At 42.9% G+C, this 19,766-nt stretch overlaps 2 protein-coding genes across 2 annotated transcripts; one reads left to right on the plus strand and one right to left on the minus strand.

The window, feature by feature from the left end:
• The first annotated feature begins 9,622 nt into the window (after positions 1-9,622).
• LOC119128780 (serine protease 23) lies at positions 9,623-13,313 on the plus strand. Its single transcript, XM_037261543.1, has 2 exons — positions 9,623-9,815; positions 11,050-13,313. Exon 2 carries the CDS (start codon positions 11,068-11,070, stop codon positions 12,184-12,186), a length of 1,119 nt encoding a protein of 372 aa, XP_037117438.1. The 5' UTR covers positions 9,623-9,815; positions 11,050-11,067; the 3' UTR covers positions 12,187-13,313.
• On the minus strand, positions 13,069-19,766 carry cfl1 (cofilin 1). Its single transcript, XM_037261544.1, has 4 exons — positions 19,615-19,766; positions 15,466-15,776; positions 15,273-15,349; positions 13,069-14,014 (listed from the first exon to the last, which is right to left on the minus strand). The coding sequence occupies exons 1-4, from the start codon at positions 19,615-19,617 to the stop codon at positions 13,902-13,904; spliced, it is 504 nt and encodes a 167-aa protein (XP_037117439.1). The 5' UTR covers positions 19,618-19,766; the 3' UTR covers positions 13,069-13,901.

The following is a 19,766-nucleotide window of genomic DNA, read 5'->3' on the forward strand; positions in this document are numbered from 1 at the left end:
TTGACAAGTTGTAAAGCTGCTCGCCTGCGACTCAACACACAATTTATGACCTCACACATGAGGATGTTTCTACAATCTTTTTTCAAACGCTTTTTAATAACCCCCCTTTCCATTAAATTTTGACAAAATTACTCAAAAGTAATTTTGGGGCTTTTCCCACGTTATGTGTTAATGATCGACCTGTGCATAACGTCACAGTTTCTTACTGTCAAAAAAATATTAAAAGTACCTATTAGAAATAAAAGTTTGTGAATACCACTTTGACCTTCTAAGCTACTGTTTTTATTGATTTATGGAAATTGAGTGCAAATAAAGCAAAACACACAGTTCCAGACAAGTATGACTTTGTGTAACAATAAAAAGGATGTAAGGAATGTTAGTCTTGAGACAAGTTGTATTCATATGGGAACAAAAAAAGCAAAGGACACATGCGAAAGTGATTAAACAGCAAAATGTGACAAAATGCAGCCCAGAACATTTTTTTCCTTGAATCTCGTGAAAAGTGTTTGCGTGGGGTTGAGCAAAGGACGTTGTGTACTTGTCTTGTTAGTGTGAGTGCACAATAAGATAATCTTCAGCGAGGCTTTGCCATAAGCAGCTGCTTTATGTTTGTTGCTTGTCTTGCAGTAAGAAACCATTACATTTGGCTGTAATCTACAATAAAATGAGGAATGTATTCCAACTGCTCCAATGGAAATGGTACAGTCCAAGCTCTCTCATGCTCACCTCTCCATGAAGTTGCCGGCTAACAAACCAACTCATTAAATCCATTGTCGTGGCCTAGCCGTGACTCATAATATTTGTTTCATCAATTATAGACACATTAACTCTCGTAACTTGTTGCAAACATTGATTTCAATTCAGAAATTTGATTTCCTCATGACTTAGATGTGACTTCCTTCCACCTCTGATGTGAACCACTGCACGAGGACGGATGATGATGATCATTCCGCACATGAAGTGACATTCAGGTGTTTTCTACATGTTCTCACTCCGACGCCTGCTGACATCATTAAAGTGGGAAAAATCTTGCTGGTGGAATGAAAGCGCGTGTTCATGTTGTGTGATTATTGCTCAGTGACACCACACGGTGACCTAGTCTAAGCCCATTCCTCTTTCTGCCTGAAGGTGGCAAAAGTACTCAGGCTCGATACTAAGGTAGACCGGGAGCTCATTTGTTACAAATGCTAATTTTGTGCAACTGCAGCTCACGGGCCTGTTCGATATATAATTTACATCAGCAATTTTCTCTCCTCTGATTGATTGGTCAGAGCAGCCAACTTTAGCTAGCCAAACACATCTGTAGCAAAATGTACCCTTCCCTATATTTTATAATTAGCTGAGTAGAATGCATTTTATTTCAATCATTTTATTGTGATATATCAATTGTAAAAACAATCACTTAGCGTTTTTGTACAGTATTGATTGCTTCTATGGTTGCAATGTGGAAATTGAGAAGTGGATTAAGCAACAGTATTAGTAGAAGAACAGTACATCCGTGTGTGTGTGTGTGTGTGTGTGTGTGTCTCTCGTTGGGCCTCTCACCTCGCATGAGCAGCTCGAGCGCTGAGAGCAGCAACAAGAAAGGTCAGGAGGAGTCCAGCGCTGCCCCGCTTATATCTCGCCCGCTCGTTCTCGTGTTCAGTCGGCGTGTTTCCGCATTTTGCTGCCAAATGAACTCAAGTGAATAGATATCGTTTTGAGCGGTTGCCCCACAATGAGCCACCTAAAAAGTTAAAACAATTCAAACAAACGTACCAACACTAATCTCTCTGATACAATCGTAACACATCACCACATAAATCTGACCTCCCCTAAATGAATATAAACGATGTTTTGTGTTTTCGCTTGAACTTTTCGTTCTTTTGTGTCCCGGCCATCATCCCGAATGTTTGCGCGCTGGACATAATACCAGCGGACGTGTCGTAATGGTGGCGTGGCCCGAGTCCAAACCTTTGCTCCGTGTGTCCTTGCAGTGTTTGTTGTGGGTGAACAAGGGCCAGTGAGTTGGCTCGGGCCACTCTTTATCGGCTGACAAGCCTTCAATGTGCACACACACACACACACAGACACACACAAAGCTTTCAACAGGAACTCTATGTATGGCTGTGCGAGCTTTTATTTCATATCCAGTGTAAGTTTTATTCATGTTTTTATCGTACTGCCAATTTTGATCAATTAAAGCTTATTCGCTATCAACTAGTGTAGCTATCAAATAAATGCTCAAGGAACTCCAAGGAAGGTTGCTAGTGAGGGAAAGTGGTTATTGGTGGTGACATAAAATGGTCTGAGTTGACATTTAGCAGTTTACTAGTCGAACGCAGATGTCAACTAGTGCACAGTTTTGCCTGAATTGTAACAATCCTGTCGATTAAGCTTTTTTTAAAATATTCTTGATAAGAAAGCTACGAGTCTATAAGCATTGAGTTTTGCACATAGTTTTGTTCAACTAATTTGCCAAAGTTGTCCAACTCAGTGGAAAAAAAAACTGTTTTTATTGTAATATGAAGCTTGTCAGTGTCGATGTTTCTCACATTTCTGGCAGAATTTACTTTTGAGGTCTAATCACAGATTGTTTGACATTTGACTCGAAGCCGCAACCTCTTGCCTGTGTATCCACTAGGCCAAGATTTTTTTTTTTATCTTCCTTCATGGTGGTCGTTGCATATTTTGAATGCCTTGTCTTCAAGCAACTTGCGTTCACGGACAGTCTTTTTGAAAAGCGCAAGGCCGCTCGCTCGCTCGCTCGCTCGCTCTGCACCTGCAGACTTGATGAATCCCGCGTGAGTTTTGGCATCCAGTCAGAAATGTCACTGCGCCAACTGAACTCCAGCTGCTGTTTTTTTCTTCCTATGGTTCTCCTTTGGTGCGGAAATGGGCGTCACAGCTTCCAGTGAGTCTTGACTTTTAGGACTCAACTTGACTTTGGTTTGGCATTCTGAAAAATCAAAATGCCTTAGACTATAAGCAAATCCCTCATGTGGATAATTTTTCACTTCCCTGCAATAGGTAAAAATCAGAAATAAAATCCGGACCATATAAAAGTTTTTTTCCCTTACCACATGCTTGTAACACAATTAAACATATTAAAATGATTTTTTTTTCAAGTCTTTAGCTCGTGTTCTCTCTCTCACTATCAGAAAATGTGAGCTTATCATATAACATCAATTTCCTGAAATGAAAAAACGAGCAAGAATATTTGACAGCTTGTGACTTTCTTGACCCAAGTCATAACTTGATTCCACTTGAAGTTGAGTGTCGACTCCACTTGACTCGCTGGATGTTGGCCAGGCTAAGTTGCTTGTCGAGACTTCCTAATGACTTGCACATCTGCGACTTCCTTCCACCTCTGTCTCCCGGGACGCTTCTGCGAAAGAGCGGGCCGACACGAAGGTTGGCTTGCGCACGCCGGGGTCTCCCACGTGTGTGGACGGCAAAGGCCCGCTTGATCCAAACCTCAGCAAATTCCTGACGATGGAAAGAATGCATGCCGCGTTTTCTTGGTTCTGTTTTTGATTGGCCCTCTGTGCGGCTCAGCTCTTCTTTCACTGCTCTGGAAACATGTTTGCATGTCAAGTGAATTTTGGTCGGTCCAACTGAATTGAAAGTGTATAAGTACTTGGATAGAGAGCAGACCCAGTTTGTCTCAGCTTCTTTGCCAAGACTATGCAAACATGCAGGATGGCCAAAAATGTCCAGAAACAATGCTTGCTAATATTGGTTTTCATTTATGTCGCAGATCCAATTGCCCAATTCTGATTTATTGCGGCAGATACATTCCAGAGCCACTGTATTGATTGACCATATCATATTTGACCATTCCCAAATGCTCTCAACAAATTCAAAATTATTTGAATGCATTTTTAAGTTTGTACTTGTTCCTGCTCATTCGCAAAACATATATTGTCAAATGAAAGGCTGCTAGCTCAATGCTAACAAATGATGTGAAACACCATAGACAGGCTACTGGGAATTAGCATCAATATCTAACATTACATAAAAAGCAGCAAGTCTACTACACGCGCGGTACACAACTCTAAATTCCGACTTGCCTGTACACAGCAAGAACACTTTAAACAAGTTTAAAAATTGGCAATGTAGACAAAACTAACAAGTTAAAAGATAAACCATGGATCTGATGAAGTTCAATGTTATTGAAATGACATAATTACTAAGAAGCATCCAAATGAGGTCAACATTATGCCAAAGATTATTTTCTCACCAAGATGAATCAATGCATTTTTTTCAAACAGTTTCTTTTCTTTTGGAGTTTGTTTGGCAGAAGGACGCAACTTGTGTTATTCAAATGACATCATGAGCACACAGCCTTCGTTCCCAAGGCCGCAAAATGAGGAAGTCAGCTCTTTTGATTAACACTGTCACTGCGAAGCCAGCTGTACACACACACACACACACACACACACACACACACTAAAAGCTCAGATAGAGTGGCCAATATCAAGTGTTTGTGGTTGCTCGGCAACCATGTTGTCCATGTGGGTGGGTTTCGCTTTTGAAAGCTCCGCAGCAAAAATGTCTCGGATAACATTCTGGAGCATTCCATGCTGCACTCAAGTGACCCTCAACCTGTGTGTGTGTCCGTGTGTGTGCGTGTGTGTGTGCATAGTTACAAGGAGTGGAGTCCCCTTTCTCTTGGGGACACTGTGGCGTAATCCAAACCTAGTCAGTTAAACAAAGTTGTGTGTCACAGCCCCCACCTCCCAGAAAAAAAACCCCCAATAGTTTTATCGGCCAATTTTAAAGTAAACTTCAACTGGGAGTGACAAAAAATTGAAGCAAGCACTCTTTGCTCATGAGATAGTGTTTAATTTGTTATATCATTTTTTGAGAAAATGTCAGGCCATGTTTGCAATGTGCCGTCGTGAGTGAGAGGCGCAACGAGGATATTCACTGTGAGCTTGCAAATATTTGCTCAGCGCTTTACAACAGATTTGTGTCCTCAATGCTTTTGTGTCTCTTCCATGGAGACGAGGACACGAGAACCACGCCACCGTCGGACGGATTTCTCACGCTAATCTTGGGACCAAACATGGCAAAGCATGAACTTTGAGTAAAAATTCAGAAAAAAAGATTAAAATGTAGTCGTGGGCGGATCAGCGTTATAATACTCATTTACATTTAATTTCATTTGGATTTTTGCGGATTCATTTTCTTTTTGAGAGCCGATTTATTGGTTATTTCTAGTTTTAATTGTTTTCAAAAATGCTGTATTTCAGTTTAGTTTTTGCTGGTTTAGATATTTGTTTTGTTTTTGGGGAGTATTTTTAAAGTAAGGATAAGTACAATTCTCAAACTTCTTTGACCCTCTTTGACCTTGGACAGATGCACAACAGTAGCAAGAATAAATACTTTTAAAATTAACCCTGAAAGCTTATTTCAGATATTAATTTTGCTATGATTATAATTGTAGTTAATTTTTCTCTGTAAAAAGTAGTTATAGTTGGTTTTAGTTTTTTAAGCATTTTTGTTTTTATTTTGTTAATGAAAAGTTTTACAGTTTGTTTTATTTTTAACTAAAATAAACTTGGGACGAATCAATCCAAATTGACATGTAATGGATACCAATGATAATATTGATAATGAAGGGTACAAGAAATGTGAATCTACGTGCAACATATTTATCCCTTCAAAAGGGTGTTATCCAAGTGTCGGTCGTAGTTTTCCAGGTTTTTGTGTTTATGGCAACTTAAAGCAGTTGCGCACTTTAATTTTGAGCTCACCTCGTTTTTCATCCCACACCACACTTTTGTTCAATCTTGCGCTCTGGAAGCACTTGAAAGCAGACAAATATTTCAGCCTTCATTCCTCACGCTCTGATCTTTACGTTCAGGTTTTGCGTGGGTCATCTTTCACGCAAATGGGATGGAAATCAACCGAAATATCGCAGACACAACATTGGCGTTTTGGTTCTATTCCAAATTCAGTGGCCTCGTCTGAGATGTGATGACGACACACGCTCCACTAATTTCCTTGCAGTTAGTTTGCATTCCTCGCTTCTGTTTTTGCACAGCCTTTTTTTTCTTCTTCTTTTTCCATTTTGCTCCTCCAACCCGACTGGAATGACATCATACCCACAAGGCCCTGCAGGAGGACCGGGGACAGGAGGGGGCGGACAGACGGTTCTTCACGTTCCTTCATCAGCTGAGTCTGAGCAATAATTCAAGCTCGCTGCGGTCATTAGTGCGGCCGCTACAAATACGGAAAATATTCCTTTTGTGGACATGAGTGTGATGAAAAGTGAGGAAGCGGGATGGAAAAGACATAAAACATGAGGGCACGTGCTGCAGACAGGGGAAAAAGAAGCGCTATTTTTATTGGTCAAGAATTTGGCTACTTTTATTCCAGTCTTTCCCAACCAGTGTATGGGAAGTGGTCCAATTTAATTAATTCTAAAAAAAATGAAATTATTACTGATTTACAAATAATATTGCTATGACGAGAAGAACAATTCAATGTTCTTCCAATGGATGGTAGAAGGTCCAATCAAAACAGAGTCAACTAAACTAGCTCTGATTTCACATTGCATTTGCAAAAGAAATGGAGATGACATGAACTGATCAGACTTTTTTGTTTGGTGGTTTTTCCTCATGTATGTATGACATGTTCTTCTAAATGAAGGTTGAGATCAAGTCGTTCCACATGGGCACCCGCAGGCATGCAAGGTGGGCCCGCCCGCCCGTCCGCATGAAGACTCGCCGTCATGCTGCGAGAGACCCCCAGCCCCCATAAAGCAAAGTGGGATTTCCGAACAGGATCGCAGCCTTTTCGCTTTAATCTGATAATTGGCTTCACGGTCAAACAAGTTGTGTGAAACTTCAAACAACACAGGAGATTTCTGCCTGGACTCTCTCAAAAGAGCATCAAACAGCTGCAGCTTGGGTTGTGACCAGACTAAAGAGATCAGAACACATTACAATCCAAATCTAAAGACTTTACGCTGGATTCCAAATAGATTTTACAATTTTGCTACTTGTCTATAAACTGCTGAATGTCCTGAGTAAGGTTAAGTCCGCCCTGTTACGAGATTTTAATGTTATTCTTCTGGCAAATGGCGCTGGAGTCTATGTGGGTCTTGTTTTGTTGGACCTGATTACGACGTTTGATACGATGTTCTATTGGCTCGCTTGCAGCATCAAGTTGTCGCTCTCTAGAGTCGTACGGTGTACCGCAGGGTTCAATTTTGGGACACCTGCTGTTTTTATCGTATTTGCTGCCCCCATCTTAAGGAAGCAAAATATTTCCTATCACCGCTATGAAGATATGTCCCGGTTTTTACTCGAGGCCGTTCTTGTCCTCTCTGAAGTAATTCAAAGCCTGGATGGCACGAAACGTCTCGAACTTCAACGAAAAGAAAACAGATGGTGTTTGGTCCCAGTGCCTCTTGTAAGTCTCACTTGGGCCCCCTGGAATTTTGTCTCCAGCCAGCAGTCTCGATTTGGGGTTTTAAATTTGACATTGGACCAACAATTTGACGCTGTTGCTAAATCCTTTTTTTTTTTTTTAATCTTAGGGAGCTGGCTAAAGTAAAGCCTCTCTTTCACAACAGAAACAAAAAAAATATTTGATCTTAAACCCCATTGTTCATGTGCCATTCAGACGACTTAATAGAAGCAACGTGTTCAAGTACATTGGCCCATATTTGATACATTTGTCAAATCATTGAGACAAGATGGTCATTATTTCACTGACTGTGAATTTGGAGCCATTTTCATATGTCGGTGAGCTGTCGGTGCCATTCTTCTGAGGTCATCTCACAACCGCGGAATCCTGCAGACTCGGCAAACTGGGCTACCAGTAATAAGGAAGGAATCATCGTGAAGAAAGTCAAACAAGATGACGTTTAGTTTCCGTGGCGCTTTTTCCTGAGCGTTGCTCGAACTGAGGCGCTTTTAGGAACTTGACAGCTGTTGCTCTCGTCAGGTGAACGTTTCCGTATTTTTCTCTCCGATGAGTCATGCTGGAAATTGTGAGCGGGGTTTCGCAGACAAATCCTGTCTGACAGTCAGCCGGAGACCTCAAGGTTGGGTTGAACATTTTTTTTGCCGTTTCATTCACCTGTTTGGTCAGCGGACAACAGCCATGCTTTCTAATTATGCACACAAAGTCAATTGTACATAGCACCCATTGACATCAGGGTCAAAATAGTTTGGGAATTTTCACTACACTTTCATTTTGTTTTATTTTTTAAATTTTCGGCTCAATTTGTCACCCACCCAATAGCGCTGATGAAAAGAATTGTGGACCCCCCCCCCCCCTTCATCATTTAAGTTGTCCATCCTATTAGTAGGATGCCAAAGTTGTCTTACTTGGGAGAAGAAAGAGCCACGTAACTTAAGCTGGATAGCTTAAATGCTCAAGCAGCTTTATGATAACGGCAGGCCCGCACCAAATCATGATGGATGAACTTAACAAATGTCAGCAGGATGGATCCCATTAGGCCGGCAGATGTTTTATTTCCCCTCCGCCTTAAATCTGCTTCTACCAAGGTGAAGATGACGCCTCGGAAGTCAAGGACGGTGGTTCGTGCTGCATTTTCGAACACTGTGTGTGTGTGTGTGTGTGTGTGTGTGTGTGTGTGTGTGTGTGTGTGTGTGTGTGTGTGTGTGTGTGTGTGTGTGTGTGTGTGTGTGTGTGTGTGTGTGTGTGAGAACGAAAGAGGGAATGTGAGATTCAGTATGTGAGTCATTGTGTGTCGATGTGTGCAACAAGGTGGGTATTGTGCCCGTCCTGACTCATGTTCTTGTCTTTGGAGATGTGTGGACATTCCTACACGCTGCGTCGCCGTGACCGGGCGCTCTCGTTTAGCTCGCCGGTACCACGCCGACCCCTGGGAGCATCCCAATTGCGTGTCCAGAATTCCTTCGGTTCACACACGTTCACACCTTTTAAGGAGAGCGGTAGACCAAGGTCGAGAAAGATCTTTGCTTAGTTGGATGTCACCAACCTGGGAAATTTCTGCATAAACAAAAAACTAAATTGAGTTTTTAATGTCATGGGGTCGATTGTCAAGGGGTCAAAAATAAATTGTCATTTATTGGCCAATAGTGAACATCCATCCACATCGTCATTCTTGATACCAGGGGTATTTGAAATCAAGCCGTTTTAAATTAGTTGTAGGTAGATAATACGATTGGAAAAGAGTATTCATTGTTTTGTTACTATAATATTTTGCATTGATATTTTTCTTGCTCATTTATTTTGGCTTTGTCAACTCTGCTTTTCCAAAACTATTTCAATCTGAGTTTGACTCCTTTCTCTAGTTGAAGGGTGATAATTAAGGCTTGATTCAATTACATTTAAGTTCAAGTTTAATTCAAAATTATATTATTATAATATTTTATTATTATTTATTATTATTATTATTATTCACAAATCATCAAGGGTTATTTGAAAATTATCTGAAAAAATTGACTGCCTCTTCTGTTTTTGATTTTCTTGCAATTGTCTGGTTTTGTGATGAAACATCATCAAGAGCTTTTTCATATTAAAAGTGAGATTTTTTTATTATTATTATTATTTGAACTTCACGGCGCTAGGACCCCGGGTGGGTTTGACCTAAGCTCACCAACTCCACGCTGGAGTTGGCGCTCCGCACGCGCGTGCGAGCGCACCCTGAAGCGTCATTTGCATTTTGTAACACTCGTCGAAGCGCAGCACGTCGGACCACTCAACTTCGTACCTGCTGCTTTCCTACGGGGGATCTCAAACAAGCCATTCACGTGCGCTCATCATATGCATGCAATGAAAAGAACAAACATGGATGCAAACATGGACGGCACACATTCATAAACCAGGTAATATATATATTACGCGATAGACTTTTTGGGGGGGTTGGTGTTGGTCGGACGGGGGCGTGGAGGGTACTTACCTGCCCTTTTAAGGACAAACGTCACATAACATTGATAAAACACAATATATATTTGTTTACTTATATTTGTTCATTTATTTACTTATTTATTTGTTATTTATTATTGATCTATTTGTTGTTTATTAATATAAAGCTATATGTTGTCTGTTGATCCCCCGGGGATCAATAAAGTATCTATCTATCTATCTATCTATCTATCTATCTATCTATCTATCTATCTATCTATCTATCTATCTATCTATCTATCTATCTATCTATCTGTTTATATCAAAATATTTCTCGATATATGGAATGAGCACAGTTTGTTTCTTCCACGTGCACAAGTGGAGTGCAATATTGTATATTAGCAGCAGATGTTAAAAAAGAATGGCTCATTTTTATTCCGACTGACTGGGGTTGCATTTGGCAGGATTTGCACGCCGTGAAAAGTGAAGGGAAGAAAAACGCAAGCAGCTCTTCAAACAAATCTCGACTTGTTTTTTTCTCCAACAAAAGAAGTTATTCACTGTCTGATGTTGGCTCAGACTTGATTTGGGTTGGATTATTCACAGCTCAACTTTCGCCCTTTTAGGATTTCACTTTTTTTCTCCGTACAAGTGGAGTCTGGCAAGTCGTAGGTGTGCGTGCTGCGTGTTCAGAGGCCACGCCGCTTGCACTTAGTGGGAAGTAATGTTCTTTTTTCCTTTTTTGCCACCTTGTTTCAACATGTCTGGTTTGACTTAGCCACACCTCCCAAGTGCCTCAGGACGCCTCACCTCCACGAGTAATGTCCTCCCATTAATCCATCAAACAAATCCACTTGATGGACGTGTCCCCGATTTTTAGCCAAGCACTTCCGGGGGACGCACTCATGTAGAGGAGGCATGAGACATTCTTTTGTGTTCTGTTTAAAGAAACAGCTTGTTATGAGGTTACTTGACTTCCTCTTACTTTCTTCGGAATGCAAACACGCGTCCATAAAAGCGTTTATGTGCATATTTGCCTTGAAATCTTATTTGAAGCAGATTATCTATATAGCACACAAACACATGGGTCATTGTTAATGCCACTTCTGGAGCCTTTACACTTGATTTGACTTTACAGTTTGGGCACAAAGATATGGTTTTTCAAACCCTTAACAAGACCCGAGAAGGACAAACAGTGTGTTTCTGTGTCGACAGTGTCGTTCCTGTAGCACCATGATTGAGCGTGGCAGCTCCCAATTACCGGCTCTTCTCCTCCTCCCGTTCCTCCTCCTCTCGTCTTCCCTGGAGCTTCCCCACCGTCCACTCATGCATCCCCTGGTCCCCACCTTGGTCCCCCATCGTCCAACTCCTCTGGTGCGGTCCCGCTTCAGCGCCCGCCCTCACCTGGCCTTGACCACCCACTGCAACTCCAGCTGCTTCCATCGTGCAGGGGCACCAGGCCACCAGTCTGCCGACAACCTAGCCTTTGAGACCCTCTACTCGGATGGCTCTCGCACGCTGACCACCGTGGACGTGGAGGACGCCAGTCTGGTGGACCGGATGCCCAGCCACAGGATGGGACGCCGGCGTGTGAGACGCCAGATCTACGGTGCAGACGGCCGCTTCAACATCCAGGGTGACAACTTCCTGCTGGACTACCCGTTCTCGGCGGCTGTACGCATCTCCACGGGCTGCACCGGCGTCCTGGTGTCGCGTTGGCATGTCCTGACCGCCGCCCATTGCCTCCATGACGGCAAGGATTATGTCAAGGGGGCGCGCAAGCTCCGAGTGGGCTTCCTCATCCCACCGTCCGTCAACACGACCGTAGCGGAACCCTCGTCCGGGAAGAAGCCCATGGTGCGCTGGGTGCGGGTGAGGCGCACCCGGGTCCCTAAGGGGTGGATCCAGGGTCCTCAGGAGCTAAGCATGGACTTTGACTACGCCCTTCTGGAGCTGCGCTGGCCCCACCGGCGGTCATTTATGCGGCTCGCCGTGGCACCTTCCCCGGATGGCCTGGCGGGTCGCCGCATCCACTTCTCGGGTTTTGACAGCGACCGACCTGGAGAGCTGGTTTATCGTTTTTGCCCGGTGGAAGAAGAGTCGAGCGACCTGATCTACCAACACTGCGACGCTCGGCCGGGGGCCAGCGGGTCGGGCGTGTACGGCCGCGTGTGGGACAACTCTTTGGAACGCTGGGAGAGGAAAGTCATTGGGATCTTTTCGGGGCACCAGTGGCTGGAGGTGGACGGAGAGAACCGTGACTACAACGTGGCCGTGCGCATCACTCCGCTCAAGTTTGCACAGATTTGCTACTGGCTGCACGGAAATCGTCTGGACTGTTCGCACGACTGAGACGAAAGAGGGACTCGGTCGTGAAATAACAGCCACCCGTGAGGAGGGTACCCAGTTGTAACAACCAGTTTTTGTAATGCAAGCAATCTCACACGAGATGACAATAAGACAAGCATGGGTGTACTAGCTGCAACAAGTTATTGTTGGCATGATCGTTGGAGACATTTGACAACCAGACCCAATTTCCGGTAACACTTACAGAACCAGTATTTTTAACATTTACTAGATGGCCTTGATTGTTTTTTGGAGACTACACACCAGGAATCAGACATCTGAGAATCTGGCATTTGCTGATTTTGATCAGCTGCTCATATTCATCCTGTTTTTTGATACGCAATTATCCTGCTCAACCATCACCATGGCATGCATCTCTTGTGCAGTGTTAATATCTATCTTTTCTAGATGAAAAACACTTTTATATTCATTTACATAGTTTACACAGCAAAGGTTTAATTCAACACCTTGAATGAACTTTCTTTCATCTGAACAAGAAACACGTTATGAGCTTGAGAGATAGATTGTTGTAATTTTATTTTTGGATAAATGCTTGATATATTTTAATAAAGAGATTTTATGACAGGACTGGAATCGTCAGTTGAGCAGGAATTAGAAGTGGTGCGGTGGCGCCCTCTTGTGGTTATGAGCTTTCTTACACATTGAGGTGATGTGACGATTAACAAAGAAAAACTAATTTCAAGAGCATAGCCTGATGTCCTCCTTCCCAAAGTGCCACTAATCAAACAATACTTGCATGAGTTGTCAATTGTTGGACCCGTGGTGCAATTACTCAGATTCATAAGCCATTTTGCATATTTGAATCCAATTCTGCTGAACATTTTGATGATCCAATTTGATGTATAAGAAAATCAAGCCAGTCAGTAGTTTAGTGCTTTTTTTTTATTAGATAGGAGACGATACAAAACATCCACCATTCAATATTCAGTCTCAAATCTGGTCACCGGTGTTTCATTTACACATTGCTCTCCATCAAGACCTTCACAACGCCAACATTTTATTTCTTTCCCAATGAGATAATGGTTTGAAGAAAAAAAAAAAAAAAAAAAAAAAGGTACGAGGAATGTGTGAACTACATCAAATGCCGTTGTCAGAACGGGGAAGAAAAAAAATACTCGAGTTTTGGAATTTTGCATGTTCAAAACAGAAAATATATTATAACTTGTTCCCCAAGAAAATGTTTTGATACGTCTTGTGCAATGGAGAGTGTGAATTAGTTTACACTAAACCAGATCTCACTACAGTTACAAAGCTTACCTACAAGTTTGGCAAAAAAAAAAATGTAGTTGAAATAAAAAGCAGAATTTGTTGATGCATACCCCCTTCAAAATAGAACAAAGCCCTCCTTAGCTTTATACAGCACATCATCCTTCATTCAATTGGACTAACATTTTCACCATTGTGTGTTTTGTTCATTCATATTCTTAAACGGGAACGACAGTCCGGATTTTGGAATTATCTCCTGTTATATATGAACTGTCGCTGGCACCCCCTCCCATATCCACCCCATAGAGAGTCCCACAAACTGCTGGTTCTGATTCTTCTGCTTTTATTTTTATTTTTTTTACCTTCTCCAAACCATACTGGAACGAACAGCTAAACCCGACAGATGCGTCTGAAAGGCCTCCCCAGAAGCCAGAAAAGAGGGAAAGGGGGTTGGGGTGGTGGTGGAGGGGGAGAGGGGTGTCAAGGGCCGATATTTAAATGGGGCAGCCTTCCAGGCTGACTACTGATCCACCTCCAAGCTTTTCTGCCAGGGTATGCCGGTCTTTCAGGTCTTCCAAACCGTTCACCTGCCACTCATGCTTGATACCTGAAAGAAAATTAAAATTCTGACTCCCACCATTCTGCGAGTGACAGATGACACACCCTGACGAGCCCGTCAGGACTGATATGCTCTACCGGTCGACCGTGTTGTCGAGTGACGCTGCTAGCTTGCCTGATTTAGCTCCATCCACCGTGTTGCCATATTTCTTCGTTTTGGTCCAATTTTGCGTCGTGTTAAGAACCAGTCAGGCAGAGAGCATCTCGCGCGGTCGCAAAACGTGCAAAGACCATGTACTACGTAGTACAGTTTTTCACCATTTGTTTTCATGGTATTCTTGGGGCGTATCTAAAATTTTGTTGAGTAGCCCCTCCGCCCTGTTGACTTGCGCATCTTTGTTTGCATCAATTGTAAAGTGCAGTTCGCTAGCGAGCAGAGCTTTCAAAATGCACATTTCTTAGAGTGTCTTGTTGTTTATGAGTGTGCTAACAAATGCGGTACCTGGCAAAGTGTACAACATACTCGCAAACTGCGTTTCATTAAACTAACCTTGAATATTTTAGTTCATGACTGTTGTAAAATTTGACACTTGGACCCGTTTTATTTTTATTTGTGAAAATAGTGTTTAGTCTGACTTTTTTTCTTATTGCACTTATCAAGCCTACCCCTTCCCCCAAACACAAGCTCACACGGGTCAGGCGAGTAAGATGATACGGTGTCAGTTGCAACACGTGAGGATGCACACGCTCCAGTCAAAGTGGAGTCCTACAAGTGAAGGAGAAGCTGCGGCTTCTGTGCTCGCCGAGCAACCAAAACCACCCAAGTACACCGGGCCTCGCATGTATGTCAGAGACATCCGATAGGATAAACGGCAAGAAAACACTCGAGCGCCTGCTTCAATTCCATCTGCCTCGCTGCTTCCCCAAACTTTGCCTTGAGATAAGTCTCATGGCACACCAAACAAACACATCTCAGAAGCACATACAGTGAGCCCAGACCCATTTGCGGTTATCTCGTCACAAAAGTTTAGTCTGGAACCTGTTCTCAGCTATTAACCCGAAAGAGGTGTTCGCTGCAGCACTCTAAAATGACACAAGATGGCGCTAAAACCCAGCCTTAAGGGATGCTGGGGAATTAAGGCGTTTCATGATGTCTCAATGTACTTGCTCAGTGTGAAAGAACACTTTTCTAAAATTAGACAGGTTCATTAGATCTTCTACCATCTAGTAGTGGAAGTGACAATGCCTGATCAGAGAACTTCCCTTATGTACTGCTCCACAAACTCGAGAATATTTTAAATCCTGACCTTCAAACTTTCTCTTGATGGCATCTTTTGAGCTGGCGTAGATCATCTTGCTTTTCAGGGGGGCGCCATCAGGAGCCCTGCAAAAACAACATAGTCACTAAAACCTCAAAATTCAAAGTTGTACCGGCGTACAAAATGTGGAGTGGAAGCACTACACATGCACCCGTGCCCCATATTTTGCAAAAGACCTCACCAGAATATGAAGACGAGGTCCTCCTTCTTGGTCTCTTTGGTCTCGTAGGTGGCGTCGTAGAGGGCGTAGCGGCAGTCGTCGGACGGCAGCATATTGACAAAGTACTGGTAGGGGTCCTGCACGGTGGTGCCCAGGTCGCCCAGCAGGATCTCCTTGCCGTCATCCAGCACGATGTTCTTCAGATCCTTGCTCATGCAGAAGAGGATGGCCTTCTTCCTCCTCCGTTTCTCCTCCTCGTTGGCCTGAGCCTTGCGCACCTTCATGTCGTTGAAAACGGCGATCACTTCGTCCGTCACTTTCACACCGGAGGCCTGTGGGGAAGGAGGAAACGTCACACGCTAGTATGTGCGCTTAATACCGTAATTTTCGGACTATAAGTCGCGGTTTTTTTTCATAGTTTGGGTGGGGGGGCGACTTATACTCAGGAGCGACTTATATACATATATATGGTTTTTTTTCACTTTTTTGGGCATTTTATGGCTGGTGCGACTTATAGTCCGAAAATTACGGTACATGATTTGGTTTTGTAAGAAATGCATTTGCACTACTTTTTGTCTTCTTATTTACTGGACATGAGGTGTTTTATGAAATGAATGAATTTGAAGCTTCCACGCTACTTTTGCAGAGCAAATGTATCGTCACGGGAAAAAAATGGCTAACTGAAGCGTTGGTGCCTTGAAAGCAAACAATCGCCACAGTGTTCCATGGCCCACAAGAGAGTCGGAGTGGGAGGAAAAAGGGACAAGCAAGAGCCCGAGGGCTGCATGTGACTCTCTGCTGAGGTGTGGCCATGGGACAGGACGGCAGGGAAGAAACGACTCAAGCGGGACGTCACCACTTTTTTCCATATCTAGAAATACTGAACCAAGAAAGGATCCCATTTTGTCATGCGTTGGGGAAATAACGTTAAAACTAGCTCACTGTACGAGCCTAACAATACAACTGCTAAAATCATTAAAAAATGGTCAACGTTATGCCGGTGTATGGCAGATATGTCAGGCAAAAAAATAAAATAATCATAAAAAGTATTTGCTTTGTTATAGTTCACCATTGTTTATTTGGAATTTTATGAAAAGTACAACTAGTGGTATTGTTATTCCATCAGTGAGTAACTCAAGAGTGAATACTCGAGGTGGTCCCAATCTGAAAAATGCGGCATTGAACATCCTTAGTCATCAGTAAAGGTTGAATCAAGGCAACTGGACACTTATTGCGTTTGTTTAAAAAAAGAAAAAAAAAAAAGAAAAACTTGTTACGGGCCAATGAAAGTCCAAATTGCAGCTAAGTTCCATTTCGTTTCCTCCAATGACATATGCAGACCAACAGGCAATACCTTCAAAGGTTGGGAAGGAGGCTATGCTAACCGCGCTAAGCTAAGGTGGGCCGCGCCGAGTTTAAGCAGCCCACAATGGCGCTTCTGTCTGGCCAACTGACGAGTCACATATGCTGTCTCCGCTCACACCGCTGCATCTGCTGACTTTGCTTAAGCCAATTCATCAGAAGGAAAAACGCAGTCTCATGAGGAGGACGCCACAAAGTGCGTGCATGTACCAATGGGGCGGGAGGGAAACAGGCAGGAGAGCTAAAGAACAAAGAAAAAGGAAATAAGGCAGGAAAGAGGATCACGCTCGGAAAAGAAAAAGCGAGACAAACATGTTTGACGAAGGTGGAAAAGGAAGTGGGGATGAGCAGTCTCAAACATAGTAATTATTAACCAGGAAGGAACCCGAACATTCATAAAAGCACCATAAGAATTGGCTTGACCTATTTTCTGTCTTGTGATTCAAGAACACTAGTTCAAAACCCCAGCGCTTGATGGCACCGGCAAACCAAAAGACCCAGTCATTTTCAATTCACATTGGTTTCCTTGCATAAGAACTACAATTTTAGCAGGTGGCACTAAAGTATCGCTATGCCCGCAGAACAAAAACAAAGGAAGAACATGACGACACAGAAGCGTCAGTTGCTTTCTTTGTTTACATTTTATGTGGACAGCAAATTCCAAGGTGTTTTTACACAATCCTGTTGATTGCAATTTATTATGTGGAAAAAAAACAAACATAAATTTAGGGTGGCTGGAACAGATTACTTTATTCCCCATTCATACGAATAGGGAAAGCTGATTTGAGATACAAGCGTCGACAGAATGAATTTTACTCGCATCTCAAGCCACCACTAGATTGCATGATCAGAACAAAGGCACAAAGGAGAAAATATTGAAATGAACTTTTAAACGTTGCTAAGCCTAACGCCCACACACGCAGTGTAGTATTGGTCGTGTGCGCCCAAGTGAGCAACAGTTTTACGTTTTCATTGCGGCCACACTAAAAGGTATCGCAAAGAGACTGCAGTAAATTCACATCGCTAATCTAATCAGACTCCTGGAGACGCCTACCGATGAGGGCAAGGTCCAAGTGACAACTTCACGTTTACAATTCCGACACCGGACAAATAACAAAATGGCATTTGGCTGCAAATGCTCTCACGTTCCTCCACCGGCAACTTTTACTGAGCAACATCAACCAAATAAAATGAAATGAAAACTAAAATTATAATCAGCAGTTTCATTCATTCACTGGAGGTATTGGCTGCAACATTATGAAACACTGTCAACAATATTATACCACTTACCAACATTTTTAAAATATTTTTTATAAGGAGGTACGCGTTGTGTGAAATACAAGTAATTGTGCCTGGTACTAATGCACCGATAAGTTCACGTTTAAGAAATTAAGTGGTTTTTTTGTTTTGAGAAAAAAAAAAAAAAAAAGGTTAAAGAAATTATTTTGATGCTATTAGGCATCAGAAACTCCTGATTCATCAACTCCAGTTTTCTAAAGAGCTAGGTGACAGAATATGACCATTTATTAAAATGAACACGTACCACAATATTAGGTTTTATAAAAAATAACAATAATACGAGTGATAACAAAGAGCGTTATTAATAACTACATGGACATTAAGGATATCCAACAATTTCGTCAACGGGTTGTCATACTTGTCGTCGCCTCAAATGGCGTGACGTGAACGCAGGGCGGCGCAGACTGCGCAGCAAAAAAAAAAAAAAAAAAAAAAAGGGAAGATGCGCAATGAGGATCCGGACGCGGCGACCGTTAGCTTCCGCTACTACAACCGGCTTATATAACTGTTCATAATTCGCTTCAATGTCTACCACGACCGAGAGACTACGCGGCGAGACAAATATCGACAATCGTGCTTATTATGGGAATAAATAGTCAGAATTGGTTAACATTAAACACTAAAGATGAAGCACGAAGATGCTCTTTGCACCAAATTCAGGGTGGGGCCGTGAATGCAGCACATGTGACGAGTAGTCGCGAGCACCCTATACATAGACACACACACAAAAACGACGCTTGATTTACAAGCATTTTGTCGTATCGTACAAAACAACACTCTGGATCTTTTATCACGTAATATATATAGGTGATATCGTGGACTGGACATCACTTCGCTAATCACAGTGAAGGGCTGTGGCTAGCGTGTAGGATTTAAGTTAGCGTCAAACAAGAGACAAAGAAAAAAAAAAAAAAAAAATCACAGCTCGCGCAGCCGTAATGGATGTCATGGTGTTAGCTTAGCAGGCTAACAATACCGTTAGCTTTGTTAGCCGCAGGCGTCTTGCTCGCTGTGCACCTGCCAGCCCGACACGAAACATCGCCGAGCCCTGTGGCCAAACAACACAGCGAGGCTGCACAGCCATGACAACCAGTGATGGCTCGTCTTCTTACGAACAAACGCGAGGCAATGCGGTCAAAGGGGCTTTGGGTTAAAGAGAAAAAAGAAATAGCCTTTTATGTGGGGCGAATCACGGAAATGGCGCCAGTCGTGTCAGGCCGTGGACATTTTAAAAAGGCCCCCCCAAATCCTAACATCTGAATCCCACGTTTACCGCAAAGCAATTTTGGAAGATTAAAACGATGAAAAACACATATTTGGCAGACGAGCATACGACCAAGCTAGCTTGCGTGACACTCTGTGAGGCTTGATGCTAAACTGCAGCTTTTATCTTTTGGGGGGTAAAAATGGGGGTCGCCTTGAATTAAACCTCAGTAAAATGGTTTCTTTTAATCTTAAACCCAGCAAATAGAACACTCCGAACGTTGCGTAAAGCGTCGATAAACGTACCATTGTTGTAGCTCTGAGTTGGTCAGCGTCCGGCCAGAAATTGAATGGAGCTCTGATGGTGATGACGATGATGATGATGAAGACTTGCTCGCTCGCTCTAGTCACGGCGTGAACGCGCTGACGTGCGCGAGCCTGAAAGCGTGAGCGGCGTG

The sequence above is a fragment of the Syngnathus acus genome, chromosome 10, assembly GCF_901709675.1.
Source record: "Syngnathus acus chromosome 10, fSynAcu1.2, whole genome shotgun sequence".
Taxonomy (NCBI): Eukaryota; Metazoa; Chordata; class Actinopteri; order Syngnathiformes; family Syngnathidae; genus Syngnathus; species Syngnathus acus.

Coding starts and splice junctions, on each gene's coding strand:
- LOC119128780 (XM_037261543.1), top strand. CDS start 11,068: ATGATTGAGCGTGGCAGCTCCCAATTACCGGCTCTTCTCCTCCTCCCG.
- cfl1 (XM_037261544.1), bottom strand. Junction 15,350..15,465: donor GACCTCGTCTTCATATTCTG/GTGAGGTCTTTT, acceptor TTGTTTTTGCAG/GGCTCCTGATGGCGCCCCCC. Junction 14,015..15,272: donor CATCAAGAGAAAGTTTGAAG/GTCAGGATTTAA, acceptor ATTTTCTTTCAG/GTATCAAGCATGAGTGGCAG.